The sequence below is a fragment of the Crocodylus siamensis genome, chromosome 2, assembly GCF_052110815.1.
Source record: "Crocodylus siamensis isolate JL-2025a chromosome 2, ASM5211081v1, whole genome shotgun sequence".
In the NCBI taxonomy this organism is placed as follows: Eukaryota; Metazoa; Chordata; order Crocodylia; family Crocodylidae; genus Crocodylus; species Crocodylus siamensis.
This window is the reverse complement of record NC_143396.1, coordinates 276400825-276421655: the sequence shown is the minus strand read 5'-3', so window position 1 is coordinate 276421655 and position 20831 is coordinate 276400825. Positions and strand designations below refer to the sequence as shown.

The 20831-nt window shown below is 39.6% G+C and overlaps 1 protein-coding gene across 5 annotated transcripts in view; it reads right to left on the bottom strand.

Moving 5' to 3' along the window:
* MARK3 (microtubule affinity regulating kinase 3) overlaps positions 1–20831 on the bottom strand; it is an 81233-nt gene that overhangs the window by 29152 nt on the left and 31250 nt on the right. For all 5 annotated transcript variants that reach the window (XM_090034096.1, XM_090034100.1, XM_090034095.1 and 2 more), the window contains 9 exons: positions 18916–18964; positions 14811–14876; positions 11755–11825; positions 6514–6570; positions 5732–5968; positions 5499–5618; positions 3656–3755; positions 2513–2625; positions 851–1004 (listed from right to left, as the gene is read on the bottom strand). In XM_090034096.1, coding sequence (XP_089890222.1) covers positions 851–1004; positions 2513–2625; positions 3656–3755; positions 5499–5618; positions 5732–5968; positions 6514–6570; positions 11755–11825; positions 14811–14876; positions 18916–18964 — 967 coding nt within the window. The remainder of the gene's footprint in view (positions 1–850; positions 1005–2512; positions 2626–3655; positions 3756–5498; positions 5619–5731; positions 5969–6513; positions 6571–11754; positions 11826–14810; positions 14877–18915; positions 18965–20831) is intronic.

The window sequence follows — 20831 nt, the reverse complement described above, 5'->3', positions numbered from 1 at the left end:
TCTTATTGGCATTCATTCTTTCCTAGGTACTAAACAGGTTCTGGTTCAGACGAGGTGGCTGGGACAGAAAGAATCAAAACTATTAAGTATTTCAGTTGCTCTCTTCACATAAAATTAGCTGACCTGATTGTTCTTTGTGATGCTTTCCCAAATACAGAATGTAAACAATCCCAGGAGACCTGGCGAGAGGAAAGCAACCTCTTTGCTTATAAATAACTCTTGTATATTCAGGTCAAAAGAAGATTCCTTTTGTGAGATAGTGACTAAGCAAGAAGGTTTATAAAATACTTAGTAAGCAGCAAGTAGCTGTTCTGCATGTTCATTAGGCAGAAAAGTTAAGTTTGGCTGGAGTCACTGTTACTTTTTAAAATTAGACTTTTGCAGACACTGAAGTTACAGAAAACTCAAAAATGGGAAACAAGTAGTAGTCCTGGCAAACTGACAGTTCTCTGGTTTTCAGACGCAAATTGACCTATTAGCGTCAAAAGGAAACAAAAGCTGCATGGACATATGAAAAGTGAGGGGGAGGGGGTGATGTGCTTTCCAGGGAGAACAAGAGAGAGTTTGCAAGATGCTTTAATGTGTATAACAAAACTTTCTTACAATGGTCATGAAAACAAGAGAAGATGCAAGCAGAAACAAGCTACTGCATTTAGCATACTGTTTAGAAGTAGCTCTGATATAGTCATAAGAACACATGACTAATGTAAAACAGTCACTAGATCATTAAATCCCTGGACCACACGCAATGTGATCTCTCTCCTTATTTAAAAGGTACAGACAGTACACTAAGAATACATCTTCCCAAAGCAATTATATCGTCACTCTGAAATAGACATAGATCACCCACCATGATCACTGTACCGTCGCTGTTTTTGGCTGGAAGATATGCTTCTCTGCACTTTGTGGTGAGGAGATTGTCCAGTGCTATTGTTGAGATCACTACTTGGCCTAACTTTAGCGAGTGAAAGATTGCTGCTGGAGCTTGAATCACTAGCATCCAACTACAATAGAAAATTCAAAAAAGGCTTAGTTAAACAGAAAGCATCCTGCAGAGATTCTGAACAATCTTAAATGAGCAACATTCCAAGAAGTTCTCTTAATGAAGTGATAACACTAGTGAGACCCACTCCAGTGCCAGAAACTAACAGCTTTCCTGTTAATTTCTCTCTCATGTGTTTTAAGGTACAGATCCATTCAAAATGCCTATCTATGCTAAGCAGTTCAATTCTGAACACATTTGGAAACTGCCAGTTATAAAAGTTATTTTGCAGAGAAACAAGGATCCTGTGATCCCTTCTAAGGGTTAAGCTGGGGGTAAGACTAGTGTTTCTGAACAGGGCAAGAAAGGCCACATGTGTACCTGCAACTCCTAGGGAGCCTTCCCCCTCAGACACTTTAATTAACATGGACCCTGTTCATCCATTTCCCCTGTAGGTTTTCAACGGTGAGCAAAATCATAGGCTGTGGAATTGAACAGGCTGCTGGTGACAGCATCTGTGGCTTGAGTGACTTCATACTTCAAGCAAGAGAGAGTGAGGCAGCTCCAACAGTTCCTTCAACAGAGGGTCCAGATTTTATCAGGCTAACACTGAGGAAGGAGGTCAGGTCACAGAATACATCTTGAAGAACTACAGTACTACAAGTAGCCTTTCTTTTTTAAATCTTCCCTTTGTGCTTTCTTCAGAGACCCCTGAGATTTTACCAGACAAGGAAAATGGATCTTTAGGTGCAGCTATTTCAGCTCCTCAAGCAGTTGGTAGGGCCAAGTGTCCCAACATTAAAGGGGGGGGGGAGGGGGAGGGAGAGATACAACAAGCTCTTTAGCAATAAAGATTTTCAAGCAAAGCTTCCTTTTTCTAAGCTAACTCATGTATAGATAACAAGTTCTGTTATGAGCCCCTAAGCCAGATATAACAGTCCTTAAGAAGCATTACTGCCAGTACAAAGGACAATTCTTCCCATCTGGAGACTGGCATTCAATTAACACTATTAATTTTGGTACTGAGGTAGACTTTTTTGCTAAATAATCTATTAAAAAAATTCTTCCTTGTTGAAAAAGAAAGCATCATCAAAATAATAAATTGATATGAATCATTAACTAATACATACTACTTGTAGGACAACAGGTAAACCAAACAATTATAGAAACACAGATATTATTGCAAGATCTGACCAGTTAAACAAGGGTGGTAAACAACGAAGGGGCATGCAGAGTTGCAATGGAACGTAGATGGATGTGCAACTGCACTCGAAGCAAGGCCTTCTCCTGCACTGGGAGGGAAGGGACCAGGCATCTATCTGGGGCATGGATGCAGCTCAATGGACACCACTGGCTAAACAAACCTGACTTCCGGTGCACATAGCACACATCCACCAACACTGGAATTTATGTGGAAAATTATCTGAAGAACAAGCTTTACTTTCACTTTGCTTCCCTGAGGGAGGGTTTTTTCCTCCCTGTATTCAACAGAATACATGTATTTTACCCTATTTCCATCACTATACTTACCTCTGACGATTTCCTCCCTAACAATAAGTATGTAGCTGTGATTTCATCATACTTCATTTTACTAAGGGATTCTTGAATTTCTTCTTGAGAATATCCCATTCCAACCATAATATCTAAAATAAACAAACAATTTATAAGTAACAATACACTTTGATAAACTGTTCAAGTACTTCCATGTTCAAAGCAAGCATCTGCCCCAACAATGGAATAAAAACATCTAAATGTCGAAAACCAATCTTAATTAGATACTGACAGTAATAAGATTTAGTTACTGTATTTACTCGAATCCAAGACTACTCTAAATTTAAGACAACTCCATTTCAACAGTTAAAGAGTCTAGCCATGGAAAAATAATAAGTGTGTTAACAAATTTTCCTTTGTACAGAATCTAATAATTAGAGGGTTGTCTTAAATTTGCCCACCTACTGCTGCAGCAGGGAAAGTAGCGATGGCGGGGCGGGCAGGCAGCATATCCCCTGCCCCTTCACCACCTGTGCACCCAGCACCTGCTGCCTCCCCCCCACCACTACTTGTTCCCCTGTGTCTGCACCCCTGGCACCTTCTCCCCTGCTATACTTGCCACCACCCCATGCTGTGCATCCCCTGGCACCAGCCTGACCACATACCAGCAGCAGCAGCTCTGGTTGGGCTGCAGTGCCAGAACCAGAGCCTGGGCCAGGCTGGAGCTACTGCCACAGCCATTACTGAGGTGGGGTTGGGGTCAGAGCAACCCTCCGTTTCATGCTCCGTGTCCCAGGCTTGAACAGGGCCAGAGCCCTGCTGGAGCTGGAGGGTAAGTGGCAACAGTGCTGGGGAGGGGAGTTGAGTGGGGAGGGTGGTAGCTAGAGTGGGAGCAGACTACCAACAGCCCTGAACCCAAGTCAGGGTCAGAGCTGGAACTGCAGCAGGTGCCCAGCCCCTGACAGCCTTCTACCCAAATCCAAGTCCAATACCCTCCTCCCTTCCACATTAACAATGGAGGGAAAAAACCTTGTCTTGGACTTAAGTAAGTATGGTAATGAGTTTCAAACTACCTAAACATTCAAATCTGGTACCAAATAACAAAGTCTAATTATGCAGTGTATCATGAAGTATTTGTTTGACAGCCTAAAATTGAGAACATCCTGGAAAGTACTAGAATACCTATTCTTTTCTGGTCCGAGATATCCAATTCTGGTTCAACAAAAGGTTTAAGCTCATCCTCCTCATGTCCTGCATTGATCCATCTGTCCTTCATAATTTGCTGCAAAGACAGGTTGCTTATTAGAAAAAGATATTTGGTAGCAAACAAAGTAAGACAAAGGATTCAAGTTCTACCCATTACAGTCTTTTGATAACGAAGAGACAACAAACACACCATGACTGAATCAAAAAACTGAATACCTTTGTTCTTTTCTGATCCTTCCCAGTTTACTTTTCCAGAACCGTCTTATTTGCAACTGGACTGCCTTATTAATTGGTCTCTTCCTCACCTGAGAGGCAGGTTTCTAATCAGATATATTCCAGCACATAGTTCAAAGCTGAACACCAGTAGTGGAGAGGCTGGTTGCAGTGTGAGCACAAGGAAAAGACCAATAAAAAAAATTCCATCTGGGCACCTTTACTGCATCTTGTTCATTAATGCTCTTCAGCCACATGACTCCCTAAAAGGCTCCCCATTCTAAGTATTACTCACCTGGAAACTAGCCAGTTCTCCAAAGTTAAAGCATACAATATTGCCAAGGAATACCAAAGTAAAAGGAACAACAGAGAAAATTAAACACTAGTTTTAAAAGTATCACAATTAAGAAAACACAAGTTGAGCAGTTAATCCTTTTCAAATGTTGACCTGTTTGGTGCACCACAGTATTAGACTGTACTTGGAAAAAGTTTCACAGAAACATCCTCCTGCCTGGCATGGTGCTCAAGGTTTGAGAGCTGTAATTAAATAACTTCCTTTGATTACCCCATACCTACAGATCTCATCAAGCACACTGCATTATTCAACAGCAAATGTCCACCACAATACAAATCACGAGAGTGCTACCACTGTGCTTTGGTATTGGCTTGTTTTTTTAAAAACAAACTTAAATGACAAAGGACCACATTTTCAAATATGCTTGTTTAAAGTGCACATGCCCAAAGCAGGCTTGCAAATCCCTGATACACATGCAATGAGGGTTACATGCATTAAACTACAATTTGTTCACATTATGTATCTGCCCACTTAAATCAGCGGCATACAAAAATACACATGCAAGTTGGCACTCATCCTACAACTGGGCTGGGTTGCATATCCCTGGAAGAAACTTTCATCACTGCAATGAGAAACTGACTTGAGGGAGTAAGTTACAACTTCATCACATTCATGCCAAAAATTCATGGGGAATGGAATATCCTTACTTGAAAACTAGCACAGGACTACAAACTTACCTAAACTTATTATAGCTACTTATTTAACTGGCAGAAGTGACTGTACAGGAAAACCAATGCTATCTAACCCCCCCACCCCTTGGTGTAGCGCCTAACACTCTAGTAACACCCCATCAACATCTTGCACCAAGAAGTTTAATACTGGCGGGTGAAGCAACACACTATTTTCTAGTCTCCTGCATAACTGTATAAATGCTTACACAAAGCAAGTAGACCAGCCCTCTATAATTACTTTTTAATGAGCCTATGTGCTGAAGTCCAGAAGTGAATGATCCACTAATAGAGGAAATCCAGCAATTTACTGTTGAGAAGAGTTATGTAAACCATGCAACATAATAAGCAAGTCTTAAACTCAAGCCATTCAGCCTGATTAAATAAGAAAATTCCAGAGAGTTTAGTTTCCACCTGCTGGGTAAAAAAGGCAAAGAAACCCCAGGGCAGCAAATCCAGCAAGCTGTTTACAAGAAAAATGGTTATCCATTGAAGTTCAATACTTGCTACTGAACAAAAGGAACGATTGGCAAAACTTCAAGCTTGCCAAATTCTCTCCAACTAACATTTTATTTTTGCTTACCTCCAGTGTGCCTCTTTTAGTTGGGTTTAGCACCAGGAAACGTTTGAGGAGGTTTTCACAGTCTGTGGACATGTAGAAAGGAATCCTGTATTTTCCTCTTAGTACTCTCTCTCGCAGTTCCTTGAGTAAAAAAGGGGGAGAGCAAGCATTAAGTTATAAAAAAAACCAAGACAACAATTCAAAATATTGGGGCTGGTCTATATAAGCACTTAGCATTTTTTTTTTAAATGTACCTTTAGGTTCTGCCCATCAAAAGGAAGAGATCCACTCACAAGTGTATAAAGAATAACACCCAGACTCCAAACATCTACTTCAGGTCCATCATATTTCTTTCCCTGGAAGAGCTCTGGAGCAGCATATGGTGGGCTGCCACAAAATGTGTCCAGTTTATTTCCAACTGTAAACTCATTGCTAAAACCAAAGTCTGCTATTTTAATGTTCATATCTGCATCTAGCAAGAGATTTTCAGCCTGGATAGGAAAGGAAAAAAAATGCACTGAAGTTTGAACTTACGATTTTTCTTTAAAGAAATGTATTGCTTTTTAAATTCATTTTTAAAGGCCAGAAAAAGCTGATATTCCATTTAATTGAAAGTATTTATATAGCTATACAAGTCAGTCATTCATTTAGACTGCATTTTAAAACCTCAGTGCATTACTTTCAAATTTATGACGGCTGTTATCAGTCACATGCTACTTCCATCTAAGTATCCCAATGGAAACATTTCTGTATTATTGTAAAACACAAGTTTCCACGCGAAAACAAGAATGTCTCAAAATCTACACTATTATCTGGTACAATAGCTTGTAACAGAATATCTTTGAGGTCTTCACACTTGCTTTTAAGAAACCGTTCCATATTTAACATTTAATACTTATAAGCGAAGGAAGTGGTATTTTTAAAAATACCTCTCAAGTCTTAAGAGAACATTCTAAAATGACATATGTAACTAAAGCCATTGCATATACATTTTGGTAAGGTTTTTTTGGTTTGCTTGTTTGTTTACTATACTCACCTTGAGATCTCTATGAACAATATGCTTTTGGTGGCAGTACTGCACTGCAGATACTATCTGGATAGAAAACAGGCCCAATTATATAAGTGACACCTCAAAGAAACAGATTTGTAATCAGAAATTTCAATATTAATTGCTAAAATTGACATGTATTTTTGCATTCAAAGCCATAAAACCAATACTAGTGACCACCATATTCAAGATAAAAGCTGATAAATATTACATGCAAACTTCTTATTCAAACACACTGGCTTCTACTACCCTCTGAAATATATTGTTGTGTTACCATGGCTAATACAGGCTAAGGGGAAGCAATAACTTTTACTAGGGTTGTTTCCACTGTAAAACTGCTCTCCACTTTCTGAAAATGTCACCATTAGACTGAAGTTTTCTGGTCTGTGCCTGAAAGTGATTTTTTTTTTTTTTTATGTTCAATAGTTGGGGGGAGGATGGGGTACAGATAGTTTCGTGAACAAGAGGAACAGCTTATGTGCATAATACAGTTAAAAGTTACTGACTGGCAAACCTTCAGGGGGGATCTGCACATTACACATTACTTTATTCATCTTAAATCAGTGTACAGTATAACAACATAAGCTTGAAGGAGACCCAGGCTCAGTGTGCTGCTTTCAGGTCCATTTCTAATCATGTAATTATACAACTACTGTTCTGAAATGGACAATGTTTTCTGCACCTTTGGTGGCCCTTGCAAAGTGCCCAGGGAACAATTTAAAGACCAGGGCATTCACACATTAGTAAAACATTACTAATGATTGCTACACATGCATCTAAGGCTGCAGAAGAAAAGTACGGTCCAGTGTACATTTGACACATGGCATAGAACTTGCATACGCACTAGTCAGATTTAAGATTACAGATGAAACTATCTGTATAGTAACTCAGAAAGCCTTTTTATTTTGTAAATATTAGCGAGTTTCATTTTACAAAGAGCTCCAATGATAAAACATGAGGTACCGTTATACTTTGTAACACGCTACGTTTTCCAACTAACAGAGGATTCCTCTGTAAACAGGGCACCAGCCACTATGCGTTATATCTAAAGTTCACAAAGAATTCTTTGACTGCACGTGAGAGTACACATTTTTCACTTCCAGACTGTTATATCTGTTCATATATTAAATCTTAAATCAACAGGGATTCCATTCTGCCATTTAAATCAAAATAAAATGCATGCCTGTATGATGGAATTAATTTGTGCACGTCTGACAACTACCTAGAAGAAAGTCCTATGAAAGGATAAACTTACTACACAGCCCCTGGTGGTTTGTTCTTCCTTCACATTTATTCTTCCCTTCTTTATTTGGCTCCCCCCCCTTGCAGCTACTGTTCCTTTTTCTATTATACGTATGTATTGTTAGCATTTTCCTTCCCCTGAACCATGTATGCCCATCCCCCTTGATCTTCCTTCCCTCTATAACTCTAGCACCCTGATAAATTGCAGGCAGAGATCCACTAGACTTTATCTCCCAACACTATCCCTGGGTCTCCAGGATTATCAGCATGACAGGCATTTCCTGAATATAGCCCAAAGTGCAGTCCTATTCAATTTTCAACTTAAAGTAAAAATCACTTCTGCTCCCAAACGGCCAGAGAGAGAATGACAAAGCTGATCAAAAACAAGTGTTTTCCTTTGTCAGCTGATAAAACAGGTAGCAGAGAGGCTGTAACAAGAAGGCAGCAGTTGAGAATAGAAAGGAAAGGGAAAGACGACAAAGAGGAAATGAAAGCAAACCAACACCATGAAGAGAAAAAAAAAAAAAATCAAACAAACTTAGTGAAATACTACAAGGAATGTTTTCACCACATTAGCCTTCTTTGTTTCCCCTGGCTGTTTTCCTTCTTTTCCCCTTAAATATGTAAGTTAGTGTCTTCAGTGAGAAACTTTCTGACACTGAAGTCATCTTTAGTAACCCATCTCTTATTTGGTAAATGCTGCACTGAAGGTATGTGGATTTTTTTCCCCCCAAGCCTAAACAAGTCATGTAATAACATCTACACATTCTAAACAGCACTTAGAGATACTATTAATAAGGGTCCCACTTGTAGTTTCTCCAGAAGAGATGGGAAAATCAGAGCTAGCTGCTAACAAATTCAGCAGGGAGGGGGCATAGGGAAATATTACTTATTTAATTTGCTTTTACTATGCAAATGCAGAATTCCTCATTTCTACATTAACTCTAATTGGCCACATGTCAGATTGGAGAATTTCCTCTCGAGTCATCAGACAATCAATCCACAAGCCTGTGGTAATGGAATAAGAATCAGATTATCAGAAAAATCCTAAACAGCTTTCGAGTACAAGTTCTTGAAAATGGATGTGCAAAAGAAGGCTGAACCGGACAGCTACAGAATATGGCTATAGGTTTTAGTATTTGCATCTTTCCATGATTTAGTTGTTGAACATGATCGGGTATGAATAATAATAGAGTATTTACTGCAACATAGTCAGTCACAAACAGGTTATTCTGGAATGGAAAAAACACCTGAATGACAAAGTACGTACCAAAACTATAGCTCATATCAGTGTCCATCTGCAAGTAACAATGCTATGATAAAAACAATCCATGAGGTTGATTTCTATAAGTTGTTATGCAATGAGGTAGATTTTTAAGTACAGATATTCACTGGTCTGTTTTAGATAGCTTTTTTTTTTTTGGGGGGTGGGGGGGAGGGAATGACAAGAAAAATCTAGCTTGGTATTTTCACAACCCATAAGCCTCCAGGCAACCTTCTCCTTGTTGGGCTACCACAAACACCGCCACAGAACCAATACACTTCCTAATGAAGGAAGTAAGATCCATGCTCCAACTGCCCTTCCTGAACAATCTTAAAATGGGACAGGTGTGCACCGATTCTCTTTGGGCACAACTGTACGTTTGATGGAGAAAAGGCACTGTCTGGAGAGAGGAAAGGCACTGTCTGGAGAGAGGGAGGAAGAGTTACAAACTGAGAAAAAACAAGCCATACAGGAAGCTAAGCTTAGCATTACAGCTTGGCTAGGATTTCTAGGTCTTGTTTTCCAGCTTTTCTAAAATATAATCATAGTATCATTGTTAAGCTAGTACATGGATGGACCAATCCTATATGCTATGAAATGAGAAAGTTCTATAAGCACCTACTGTGGAAATACAGAAAGGTAAAAACAAAGGGACTTGGAAGATGGATTTCTGTGTACTTCAGCAAGTTAAAGCTGACTATGTGGCTATCTTCCCAAACTGTACTTCAGCTAACTGAAACACAGGAAGTGTGAAGGAAATGCTTAAGCTCATCCTGTTAGGACATGTTCAGCCTGGAGAGCAGCTGATTCAAACTCTTTCAGGAAAGTGGAGAAGTTTAAAAACCAAGACTATGGGAATAATGAGACATGGCACTGAAAATGAAGGAACAAAACATGCACATGCTGAGAGAATATTTCCAAAACAGTAAGAGTGATGAGAAAAGGAGACAATGAAGAATTAGATTTGACTGCTGAAGATTAGTATGGCCATAACATATCTTCTGATGCATGAGAAAAAAAAAAATTACTGTATCTCAATAAAAACCACCACCTTTCTGGATTTAGAAATATTGTACAGCCTAACTGCAATAGGAATGACAGTTCCAGAAGCCAAAGAATGATCTTTGAAAAAACCCCAGGAATGAATAAAGAGCTGAAAGGATTCTCTGAGCTTATCAGTGTGCACAAGTCATAGAATTGTATATTCTAGGATACAAGTCAAGCAGCTTTTGCAAAAAAAGTATAATGCAAAGTTTATGAAGAGCCAAGACAACAAGTGAAAAGAACAGTGCTTTCTGCCACTGATATCCATTATATTAGCTTAAACATCCCTTTTGTTTCCTTTTGCAGCAACTAGTCATATTTAAGTGATGTTCTTGTTCATTACACTTCTCTACACAAGCATGCGGAAAACTTCAGAATGAGACAGAATAAATCATTTGTCCCTATGTTTCCACTGCTCCCAAAATAGCTTATGATGTATTATCCTGAATAAGAATCAGTATGTGTAAAGATTTCTGCTTATGTTAGAAAACATATTTCATTCAAAATTTGGAGACCTTTATATAGGGTTGTTGGGGTTTTTTTTTTTTTTTTTGGACACATTCGATTTTCCATCAAAATCATGCAACTCCTTTCAGCTACTACTGTTCCTATTTGTTTTTAAAGAATCAAGTCAGCTCCAGATCCTTTCCTTTTGTATTTCTGTTTGTGGATGGTATATTTCATTACAAGAAATTATCAGTAAGAACTGTAAAGTAGCCATTTGGGGAATACCAGCAAAGTTTACAAATAAAAATGCTGAGTTACTGTCTATATTCACTGGGTTTTATGCTGTCAGTTAAAAATGTTAATTTACTGTTTAGCATACTCTGAAATAGCAATAATTTTTTTTCAGATCTCAAAACTAACAACATGGTTTTATTTTTATTCAAGAGGATAGAAATAAATACTAAATATATAAATGGCTAAATACATTTCTGCATCATTGAGCCAGACAAAGAAAGAAAGCAGATTTTAGCATTTTCACTGATGCAACCAAGTCACCCGCTTGCAGGATCTGAACTGTAAGACTAAGTGGTACTAGGAGGCTGAGGATTTGATCCAAATTATTTACAGTACTACTCGCTTTTCTTTAACTTTTCTTACTACTGGTTTACTGAATGTGTGGATTTTCATCTCAGGAACTCCTCTGACAGACCTACGTTATTAAGGGTAAAATGACAAAATTTGAAGTTCTCAGGATTTATTTTTAAAGCATCTGCTTTAAGTTCTACTTCGCATGAAAAGGAAGCCTGTGCTTCTCCTATTGATTCCTCACATTTTCACCAACTCTGTTTTGATTTAAAGCAGGTGTGCTTGTCATTGAATGATTATAGCAAGAAGGTTCCATCTCTAAAGAGCACTGAAATCACCATTTAAAGAAATAGAGGATACAGGAACTAATAGCCAGAATACCAAAGTAGTTTTGACATACAAGCACTTTAAATGGATTTCAGGCTGTGCAACTGACCTCTTTGTCTTTAATAGTACTATATTTTAGCGTTCTAAATTCATTTTCTACAGAGTTTGATTTTTCACTATTATTCAATGCTACAAAGTCTACATCTCAGAGTGCACCTGGAAAACCAACACAGGAGACAAAATGGCTTTGTTCCCTTCATGACTAAAACAAAGGAAAAACTCATGTCAAAGTGCTAAAAGTAACAGAGTATCATACATACCTGCCTAAATTTAGCCCTTGCTTCCTTTTCCTTCATTCTACCATGTGCAACGAGATAGTCGAATACTTCACCTGCAATTGAAATATGTGAAAGAAAGTGACATCTGTTAACATCAAATATTTTAGAATACTATCTACTTCATTTCAGAAGCTGTGATGGTATGGCAACTCAGCAAGTTACCTATTTTATTTATTTAAAATTAGAGCAACTAGATCAAGTGAACTAAAAATTGAGGGCACTTTTACAAATGCTCTGGGGGTGGAGGAGGGCAGCACTTTAAATAGACTGGCTCTGAGAGTCGCTCTGATTAAAGTGCTGCAGCATCTCGTGTACTGGTGTCCCCAAGCTTCAAAACGGATAAAAGGATATTTCAACAAGCTTTAGTTCAAGCGCCCCCACCACCATTTTGAAGCATGGGGACACATACACAGGATGCAAGAGGCAGCTGGAACGTGGTAATTACCAAGCTCCAGCAGATTCAATTAACTGAGTAATTACAGTGTGCTGCAGCAGCCTCTGCACTCATGTACGGGAGTTTTCAGTTAATGTGAGAAGTCATTCTAACAAGCATAAAAAGTACTATTTTTCCTTTAAATAAACTCAATTGGTCTCAGATTTACTATATCATAATCCCTGATAAAAGAAAGTCTTGTAAATAAAATCAGGTGGATGCCAAAATGAAGGGAAAATGTTTGCTCCTAATTACCTACAGTAAGAAGGAAAGTAGTGTGCCACTCTTCTAAAATCTACTTGTTTTCCCAGTGAAAAATCTCTGGAAGGGTACATTTGCTATATTGTAATGGTAGATGTTTTAGGTTTCAGGACAAAAATGCTTAAAAACAGCTAGGGAAAAATGCTAGTATTCTCTGTTATAATTCCTGTATCTATATATACAAACCAAACCAACCAACTGAACAAAAAACTTTATAATCAAGACAGAGATCCCCATTTCAATCTGTAGTTAAACTAAAATAGGGTCTCCTTTATAAGACCAACCCCCCCGCCCCCTCAAACTCCCCCACAACAACCCACCATTTAGGTGAAAAGCGAGACTGATAAATCATGGTTTGCTTCAACAAGCTTCCCATGTCTGATACTGGGGAAAGACTTTTCAGCACAACAGGTTCCTGGATAACTTCCAAATTCTGAAGGAAAGTGCAATTCAATAAGGCTGGGCATTTTTGAAGGACAATACTGAAGCAATAATGGAAAGTTTTGCATTCTTTTAAAACAGTCAAATAAATGTCATTTTAAAACTTGCTAACTAAACTGAAATATTCTTCCAGTTGTTCAAATGTTACCACCTAGCCTGTGAAATATTGACTTGTTTGTCACAGCATGGTTTAAGTAATTTTGTTTTGTTTTTTAAACAGAAAAACAGCATTAGATATGGAAGAGGGAATGTCTTCAAATACACAACATCAGTGTTTAGGTAGCAATAAATCATTTAGTTTAAGTGTCTGAAATGTGATAAGTTTAGAAGCAGGTAAAATAGTTAACATTTACATCTTTTTAGATAAGAGAAAGCATGGATTATTACAAAATGACCTCAAAGGAAAAAAACCTAGTTATACAATAGTTTTTAAAAGTCAATGTGGAATCAGAAATGAAATGGATTTATCTTAAATTTAAGATGTACAATGGACTACAAAACCCCCCACAGGTACAACAGAAAAAAATTAGGGTGCACTGATAAATAATTTTCTTGGCTGATACCAATAGCTGATTATTAACCAGCCATATTAGCAGATACTGATTCAACAGCCAATTTACAGGAATGCAGCCCAACCGCTTGGAGAGCAGCGTCCTCTCAGTAAGTTTGTAGAAGGGGTGGGGGAGGCAGATCGAGGCCCCCAGTGTGAGGGAGGGCATGGGGTAGGGGCAGGCACTACCCAGCCTGGGCAGGATTCAGCCCATGGACCTGGTCATCTGGCCCATGGAGTTCCAAGAAGGGTTAGAAACTTAGGAGCAGTACTTGTCATAGAAACCTCAAGTATGGAGCCCCAATGGTGAGAAAATGTCAATGATGGCCGTTTCAACTGTTGCGGCCATGGCTCGCCCTATCCTGGTCCAGATCCAGCCCACAAAAAACAGCAAGCTGGATAGCCTTATATTAAACCAACATTTCCCACTAGTTTTACTGCATTTCAAAAAAGCTCGTCTATGCAGCTAGTGTTTCCTGGACTTCATTTACAGTTGTTAAGACAATCCATGCTGGCAGTTATGGAATATTTATAGAAAACATGACCCAGAGGTGAGCTGCATCTATGTAACATGCACAGGGGAAATAAGTGCTTACATTCTGCTTGTTAATTTTAGGAAGAAGGAAAAACTTCCACGCAAGTCCACCAAAACCAAAGATAAGCTTCAACTTGTGAAAATTTCACCAGCTGATTTCAAAGTTTAACAACAATGCCACGTTTCAAGCAGACTGCTATTCCTTTTTGACTAGCATGGCTCCAGCTGTTTAGGTGAAAGCCCCACCTTTTTTTGGTTCATTAATCAGGAATTAATGATTCAAAAGAAAAAAAAGAATCAGTAGAGAGATGTAGAGGTGCAAGAAGTCAGAAAGATTTTGGTAGCTGTGGGTCTAATTTTTAATAAACAAAGCACATTCCATGTGTTGCCAACAACTCAAAAAAATGACCAAAATATTGGTGCTTTAAAACAAAAGGGATAGCATGGCAGACTTTTGTCTCTTTCTCACCTGAAAATGAGAATTTTTTTTTTCTAAATTTCTACAGCTGAGTATACGCAATTGTACCAAATAAATTACTGGGACCTACTGCCACACAAACTCCTGTGCTTTATCACCCTTTTATCATTACTACTACAAAATAAAATTATCCTACTTCAAAGTTAAGTCTGAACAAGTTGGCAATGGCATTTCACTGTTTAAAACTTGGTGAGGCTTTAAGAACATCTTCTCTGGATCTTAACGTTTCACTACTATGCAATTCACATTTCCCACTTTAAAAAAAAAGTCTTACAAGACAAACAACTTCCACAGAACTTGGCAATTTATGATTTTTTGCATCATAATGGGAAATACTTACCGCCACTTGCATACTCCATGATTAAGTAAAGAGTTTTTTCGGTTTCAATAACTTCAAATAACTTCACTAGAGAGGAGAAAAGAGCAGATATTTAATGGAAAGATTATGGATAATTACAGTATAGTTTTAAAATGACCTTTACGAAGGACTCTAACAAAAAGCGATCACACCAATGTTTACCAATATGATAACATTTCTTAAAAAGCAACTTTTGATTCTCTTCCTTTTAAATGAAAACACTAATGCTTTATCAATAGCACAGTCTGGATCCAACTTCACAACCACAAAGTTCTGGCTTGAAATGCACTAGGTCATAAAAACAGATTTATAGGTAATAATTTTACTTATTGTAAATGTGAAATACACTGTTAGACTGACATAAAACTGTGACTTTAAATACTTTACATTAACATAGACCTCACACATTCAGTTTCCCCTGGAAGAGTTGTTGCTCTCCCAGGAGAAACCATAAGTGAGCAAATATTCATGCTCTCTCCCCTGAAGTAAAAATGGCCACTCCAGGAGAAAAATAACCTGGAAACAGCCAGGGTTAAATAACTCCCAGGAGAACATCTGTACATGCTGTGGCTTATTTCAGAGAAGAACAGTCCTCCAGCATTTCCCTCAGAGATGTGTATAAACTGTTCAGGAAGGACAGGGATAGGAGACAAGGATGAAGAGCTGTTCTTTATGTAAAAGAATGATTACTCAGAGCTCCGGTATGAAACTAAAGGTAGGCCTGTTGAAAGTCTCTGGGTTACGGTCAGACAGAAGAGCAGCAAGGATGATGCTGCGGTGAGGGTTTGCTATAGACCACCAGCCAAGGAAGATGAAGCAGATGAGGATTTCTTCAAACAGCTAGTGCAAGGTTCCACATTGCAGGCCCTGGCTCTCACGGGAGACTTCAAATCGCCTTGACATCTGCTAGGAGAGCAATAAAGCAGTGCACAGGCAATCCAAGAAGTTTCTGGAGAGTGTTGGGTACAACTTCCTGGGGCAACTGTTGAAGACAACTAGGGGCTGTGCTCTTCTTGACCTGTTGCTCACAAACAAGGGAAGAATCAGTGGGAAATGTAGAAGTTGACAGCAACTTGGACAGTAACAACCACAATAACGGATTTCAGGATCCTGAACAAAGGAAAGAAGGAAAGCAGCAGAATAAGGACCCCGGACTTCAACTCACTTAAGGAACTCCTGCGATGCCAATCTTTGAGGGGGAAAGGAGACCAGGTGAGCTGGTTGTACCCTAAAGAAACCTTTGTAAGAACACAAGAACAAACCATCCTAATGTGCAGGAAGACTAGCAAGTATGGCAGAAGACCAGCTTTGGCTTAGAAGGAAACTCTTTAATGAGCTAGCACACAAAGGACGCTTCTAAGTGGAAACTTGAACAAACTACTAGTTTGAAGTATAAAAAGTGCTGTTTGGGCATGCAGGGTTGAAATCAGGAAAGCTAATGTGCAACTGGAATTGCAGCTAGCAAGGGAAGTGAATGGTAGCAAGAAGGGTTTCTACAAGTATGTTAGCAACATGAGAAAAGTGAAAGTGTTCAGGGGAAGTGTGGGTCCCCTTACTGAATGAGGGAGGCAATGCAGTGACAGATTATATGGAAAAGGCTGAGGTACTCCATGCCTTTTTTTACCTCAGTCTTCACTGGCAAGGTTGGCTACCAGACTACTGTACCTGGCAGCAGTCTGGGGAAGAGATAAGCAGCTGATAATAGTGAAAGAACAGATTAAGGACTTCTTAGAAAAGCTGAATGTATACAAGTGCATGGGGTTGGACACGACGCACCCTCGGGTGCTGAGGGAATTTGACTATATAGTTGCAGAGCCGCTATCCATTATGTTTGAAAACTCATGTCAACTGGGGGAGGACCCAGACCACTGAAACAGGGCAAATATAGTGCCCATCTTTAAGAAAGGGAAGGAGGAAGATTCAGGGAATTACTGACTGGACAGCGGGAGCACTGCTAGCATGTGCTGCCTCCCCAGAGCCTGGGGCCAGGTTTGGGACTGGGAGGCAGCTGGGGCCAAGGCAGACAGGCAGATGTTTGCAGCCGGCCCAGGTTCTGGGTAGCTGCTGACAGCCACAGAGCCCGGGCTGGGGGACAGGGGCAGCAGGGCTGGAGGGCAGGGGCTTTGGGTGGGAGGCAAGGGTCATGAGCAGGGCTGGGGAGCAGGGGCAGCAGGGCTGGGGGTGAGGACCATGTGTAGGGCTGGGGGGGCAGGGACACAAGCAGGGCATCCTGCCATGTACCCCCTGCCCTCATTTTGTTTTTCTGGCATGCCAGCACTCCAGCAGCTTCCAAGGTAGGCACTGTGGGGGTTTTCAGCACTCCGGCCTAAAAACATTGCCTACCACTGTTTTATGATGGAGTGGCTGACTCTGTAGATGCAGGGAGAGCAGCAAATGTGATATACCTTGACTTTAGCAAGGCTTTTGATACCGTCTCCCACAATATTCTTGCAACCAAGCTAGGGAAGCACAGGTTGGATAAATGGACTGTAAGGTGGATAGAAAACTGTCTGTATCACTGGGCTCAAAAGGGTAGTTAGCAGTCAAAGGCTTTATGTCTACTTGGCAGCCTGTATCAAGCAGAGTGCCCCAGGAGCCGATACTGGGGCCAGTTTTGTTCAATGTCTTCATCAACAATCTGGAAGATGGGATGGAGTGCACCCAACTGCAGATGATACCAAGACGGGGGGGGGGAATAGTACATACACTAGTAGGTAGGGCTAGGATTCAGAGGGACGTAGGTAATTGGACCAAAATAAATCTCACAGGGTTCAATAAGGACAAGTGCAGAGTCCTGCATTTAGGATGGAATAAACCCATGCACTGGTACAGACTGGGGACTGAATGGCTAAGCAGCAGCTGTGCTGAAAGAGGACTTGGGGTTAAGCTGAATATGAGCCAACAGTGTGCCTAACAACATGCTAGGTTGCATTAGTAGGAGTGCTGCCAGCAAATTGAGGGAAGTGATTATTCCCCTCTATTTGGCACTCATAAGGCCACATCTGCAGTACTGTGTCCAGTTTTGGGCCGCCCACTACAGAAAGGATGTGGACAAATTGAAGAGTCCAGTGGAAGCCAAGGAAAATGGTTTAAAGGCAGGGGAGTATGACTGATGAAAAGAGAGTGAGGGAACTGGGCTTATTTAGTCTAGAGAAGAGAAGGCTGGAAGGGTTTTAATAACAACCTTCAACTACATGAAGGGTGGTTCCAGACAGGATGGAGCTAGACTGCTCTCAGTGGCAGCAGATGAGAGAACAAGTAGCAATGATTTCAAGTTGCAGCAAGGGAGGTTTAGGTTAGATATTAGGAAAAACCCTCTCACTAGGAAGCTAGCACAACAATGGAACAAATTATTCAGAAAGATGGTGGAATCTCCATCCTAGAGATCCCATGAGGTATCTTCCAAGCCTAATTCATAGAATCACAGAAAATGAGAACACGACCCCTTCACAATCCCCATGTTCTACTGCAGGAAAACACAGATTGACAATGGGCAGTCTGGGTCAGCCAATCAGGGCTGCCCTATGCACTGCTGCCACCTCCAGGAAGACTAAGGGAGCCTGTGGAACATGCTGAGGTGTGTACAAACCCCACCTCTCCGGCTGTACAGCATCAAACCTTCAAGCTCTTCAATCTTAAGGGCTTCAGCACTCGAGTGTCTGTACAGGTGGCTCCGGGTAAGTTTTTTTCTATGGGAAAATTCTCCCAGAATATTTGAACGTGCGTTTGCAGCCACAGAATTCAAAATGCTCTCTCAACCACTAACAAGCTTATTTTTCCAAAAAGCTTATTCTGGAGCAAAACATGCATCAAACCAAAAAAGAAAGTCCAAACTATTTGTAGTAATTTGTGTGGCTGTAGAACAACACAAGACAGAGTACTCAGTCAATTTTTTTTTAAATACACTCCTCTACACATTATAAAGTCTCAAAGCAAATGAAATGCTCTTTTCACCATTTTTCATTAAGTGAACTTTATGATATAGAGCCTTTTATTCAACTTCTACACACGTACTTTAACATAAAACACATTTTCCACAAAGATCAAGGTTTAGTAGGAAAAAAAACTATTAGGAAACATGAGGTACCTATATTTGGATGATTTAAAATCTTCATTATTCTTACTTCTCTGAAAAGCTGAAAAAAGAAAAATAAGGATGAATAAGCTAGTGAAGAAAAAAATAAATGAAAATTTAACAAACTATTCCAAGAGGCTGTCCTAGTGTTTAAAACTGCATAATTAGTTCAAACCGGAAGTTTAGAGTAAATGTGAAAAGACAGCATTATAACATATTTCAGTTTCAAATGCATGAACTGAACATTTAGTAGACAGGAGGAAGAAAGGTAATTTAGCAGTATATTTTTAAAAGCTGGCACTTAAAGGAGACTGGATAGTTCAGGAGATGTATGGAGGCCTTAAGGTCTGGATAATTTGTTTTAGTCCAATTCACCAGAATGCATATCATTAAAAAGAGTCACGGTTACCTCTTATTATAGTCACAATTACTGCAAAATGTTCATATACTGGGAATTCAATAGTATATTAAAGAGGTTTATTTATTTAAGATTGTGACTGGTCTGTGACATGACAGCTATTTGCTGGTTACAGTCAAGTCAACAACAGCCATACATTACAGAAAGCACAGCAATTTTTTTTCTGTAGTTGCAACAGGCCATTTCTTAGCCAGTAGTTCTCAACCTTTTTACAATCAGGGCACCCCTCAGAAAATGCCAGCTCTTTCTTTTCACTTGTTTTTTTGACCAAAAAAATAGAGCACTTTTTCTCTTGCAACCAAGTCAGAAAGATCCTGACAAGTCCAAATGTTTTAACACTATGGATTCCTATTTGAAATCTGTTTTTATCCTGCACATTGTGCAGGTATTTGCATACATAACAGCTGATAGTAACTGTGGCAAACTACAACAAGCTTAAAAGAATCTCACAGCACCCCAAGGTACCACAGCACCCCGGCTGAGAACCACTAACCTAAGCAGATCTTGGAAGAATCTCTTGGTCTTAGAAGAATGTCCCTCGAAAGGTAAGGGTTCAAACAGCTGCAGGGCACATACTGCTTGATTTGCCATTGCCTGTACCATATGAGTTGTGTAGCTAGATTTGAAATGGGACTGTCAAACCAACACTTTTGAACATTAAGCCAGCTTGCTAAAAAGAATGGCATTTGCCTTCAAGTAATGACTACTGGGGAACAATGCTATTATGAAGCCAGGGAAAGTGCTTTACATATAAACCCCAATTTTCTCTGATACTTTGGAAAGGGAGAGGACTCTAGTTGATCATATACGTCCCAAAATCATCCAGGTTAAAAGGGTTTAATTCTTCAGCAATCTACTGTGCAGAGCATGCACTCCCTGGACTCCCAGGATGGCATTATTGAATGGCAATTTCTCAAGAAGGAAGTTTGCATCCTACCTGGATAAATGGAGAAAAGCATCTGGTGTTCCCTACAAAAGCATTTCAAAAGTTGTGCCAACTTTCACCACTATACACTATGTCCATAAGTGTGTTTTATTAAGGTAAAATGACCGATTCTCCTTTTTTAAATGCATAGACAAGGTAAGTTGCACATTAAAATGTCATTTTGGTTATTACATTCCCTAAAAACTAAAAAAACTAAACTAATGCATCCCTTTGTCTCTGTGCTGTATGCATTTATCTTACACTGATGGGCAATTGTATAATAATGAAAAATGACACCATGTCACTTTAATATGCACTACTACCCTAATACTGGTGAATTATGAATTCTCTTAACAAAAAGTTCCCCGTTCCTCTAACAAAGATGACCTAAATATGATAGTCATTACTGTGCAACTACTGAAATACAAACACTGTTGTTCTCATAAGCCTGTTCATTTTACCACTGTCCAGTCTTGGGAGGCTTGAGGGATGAGGGACTACAAGGAATATTTTTAGCCAGCGTGGTTACACTGCAATCAACAAACTGTTCTTCCACTTCAAATGCCCTCATGCTAGCCCAGGACT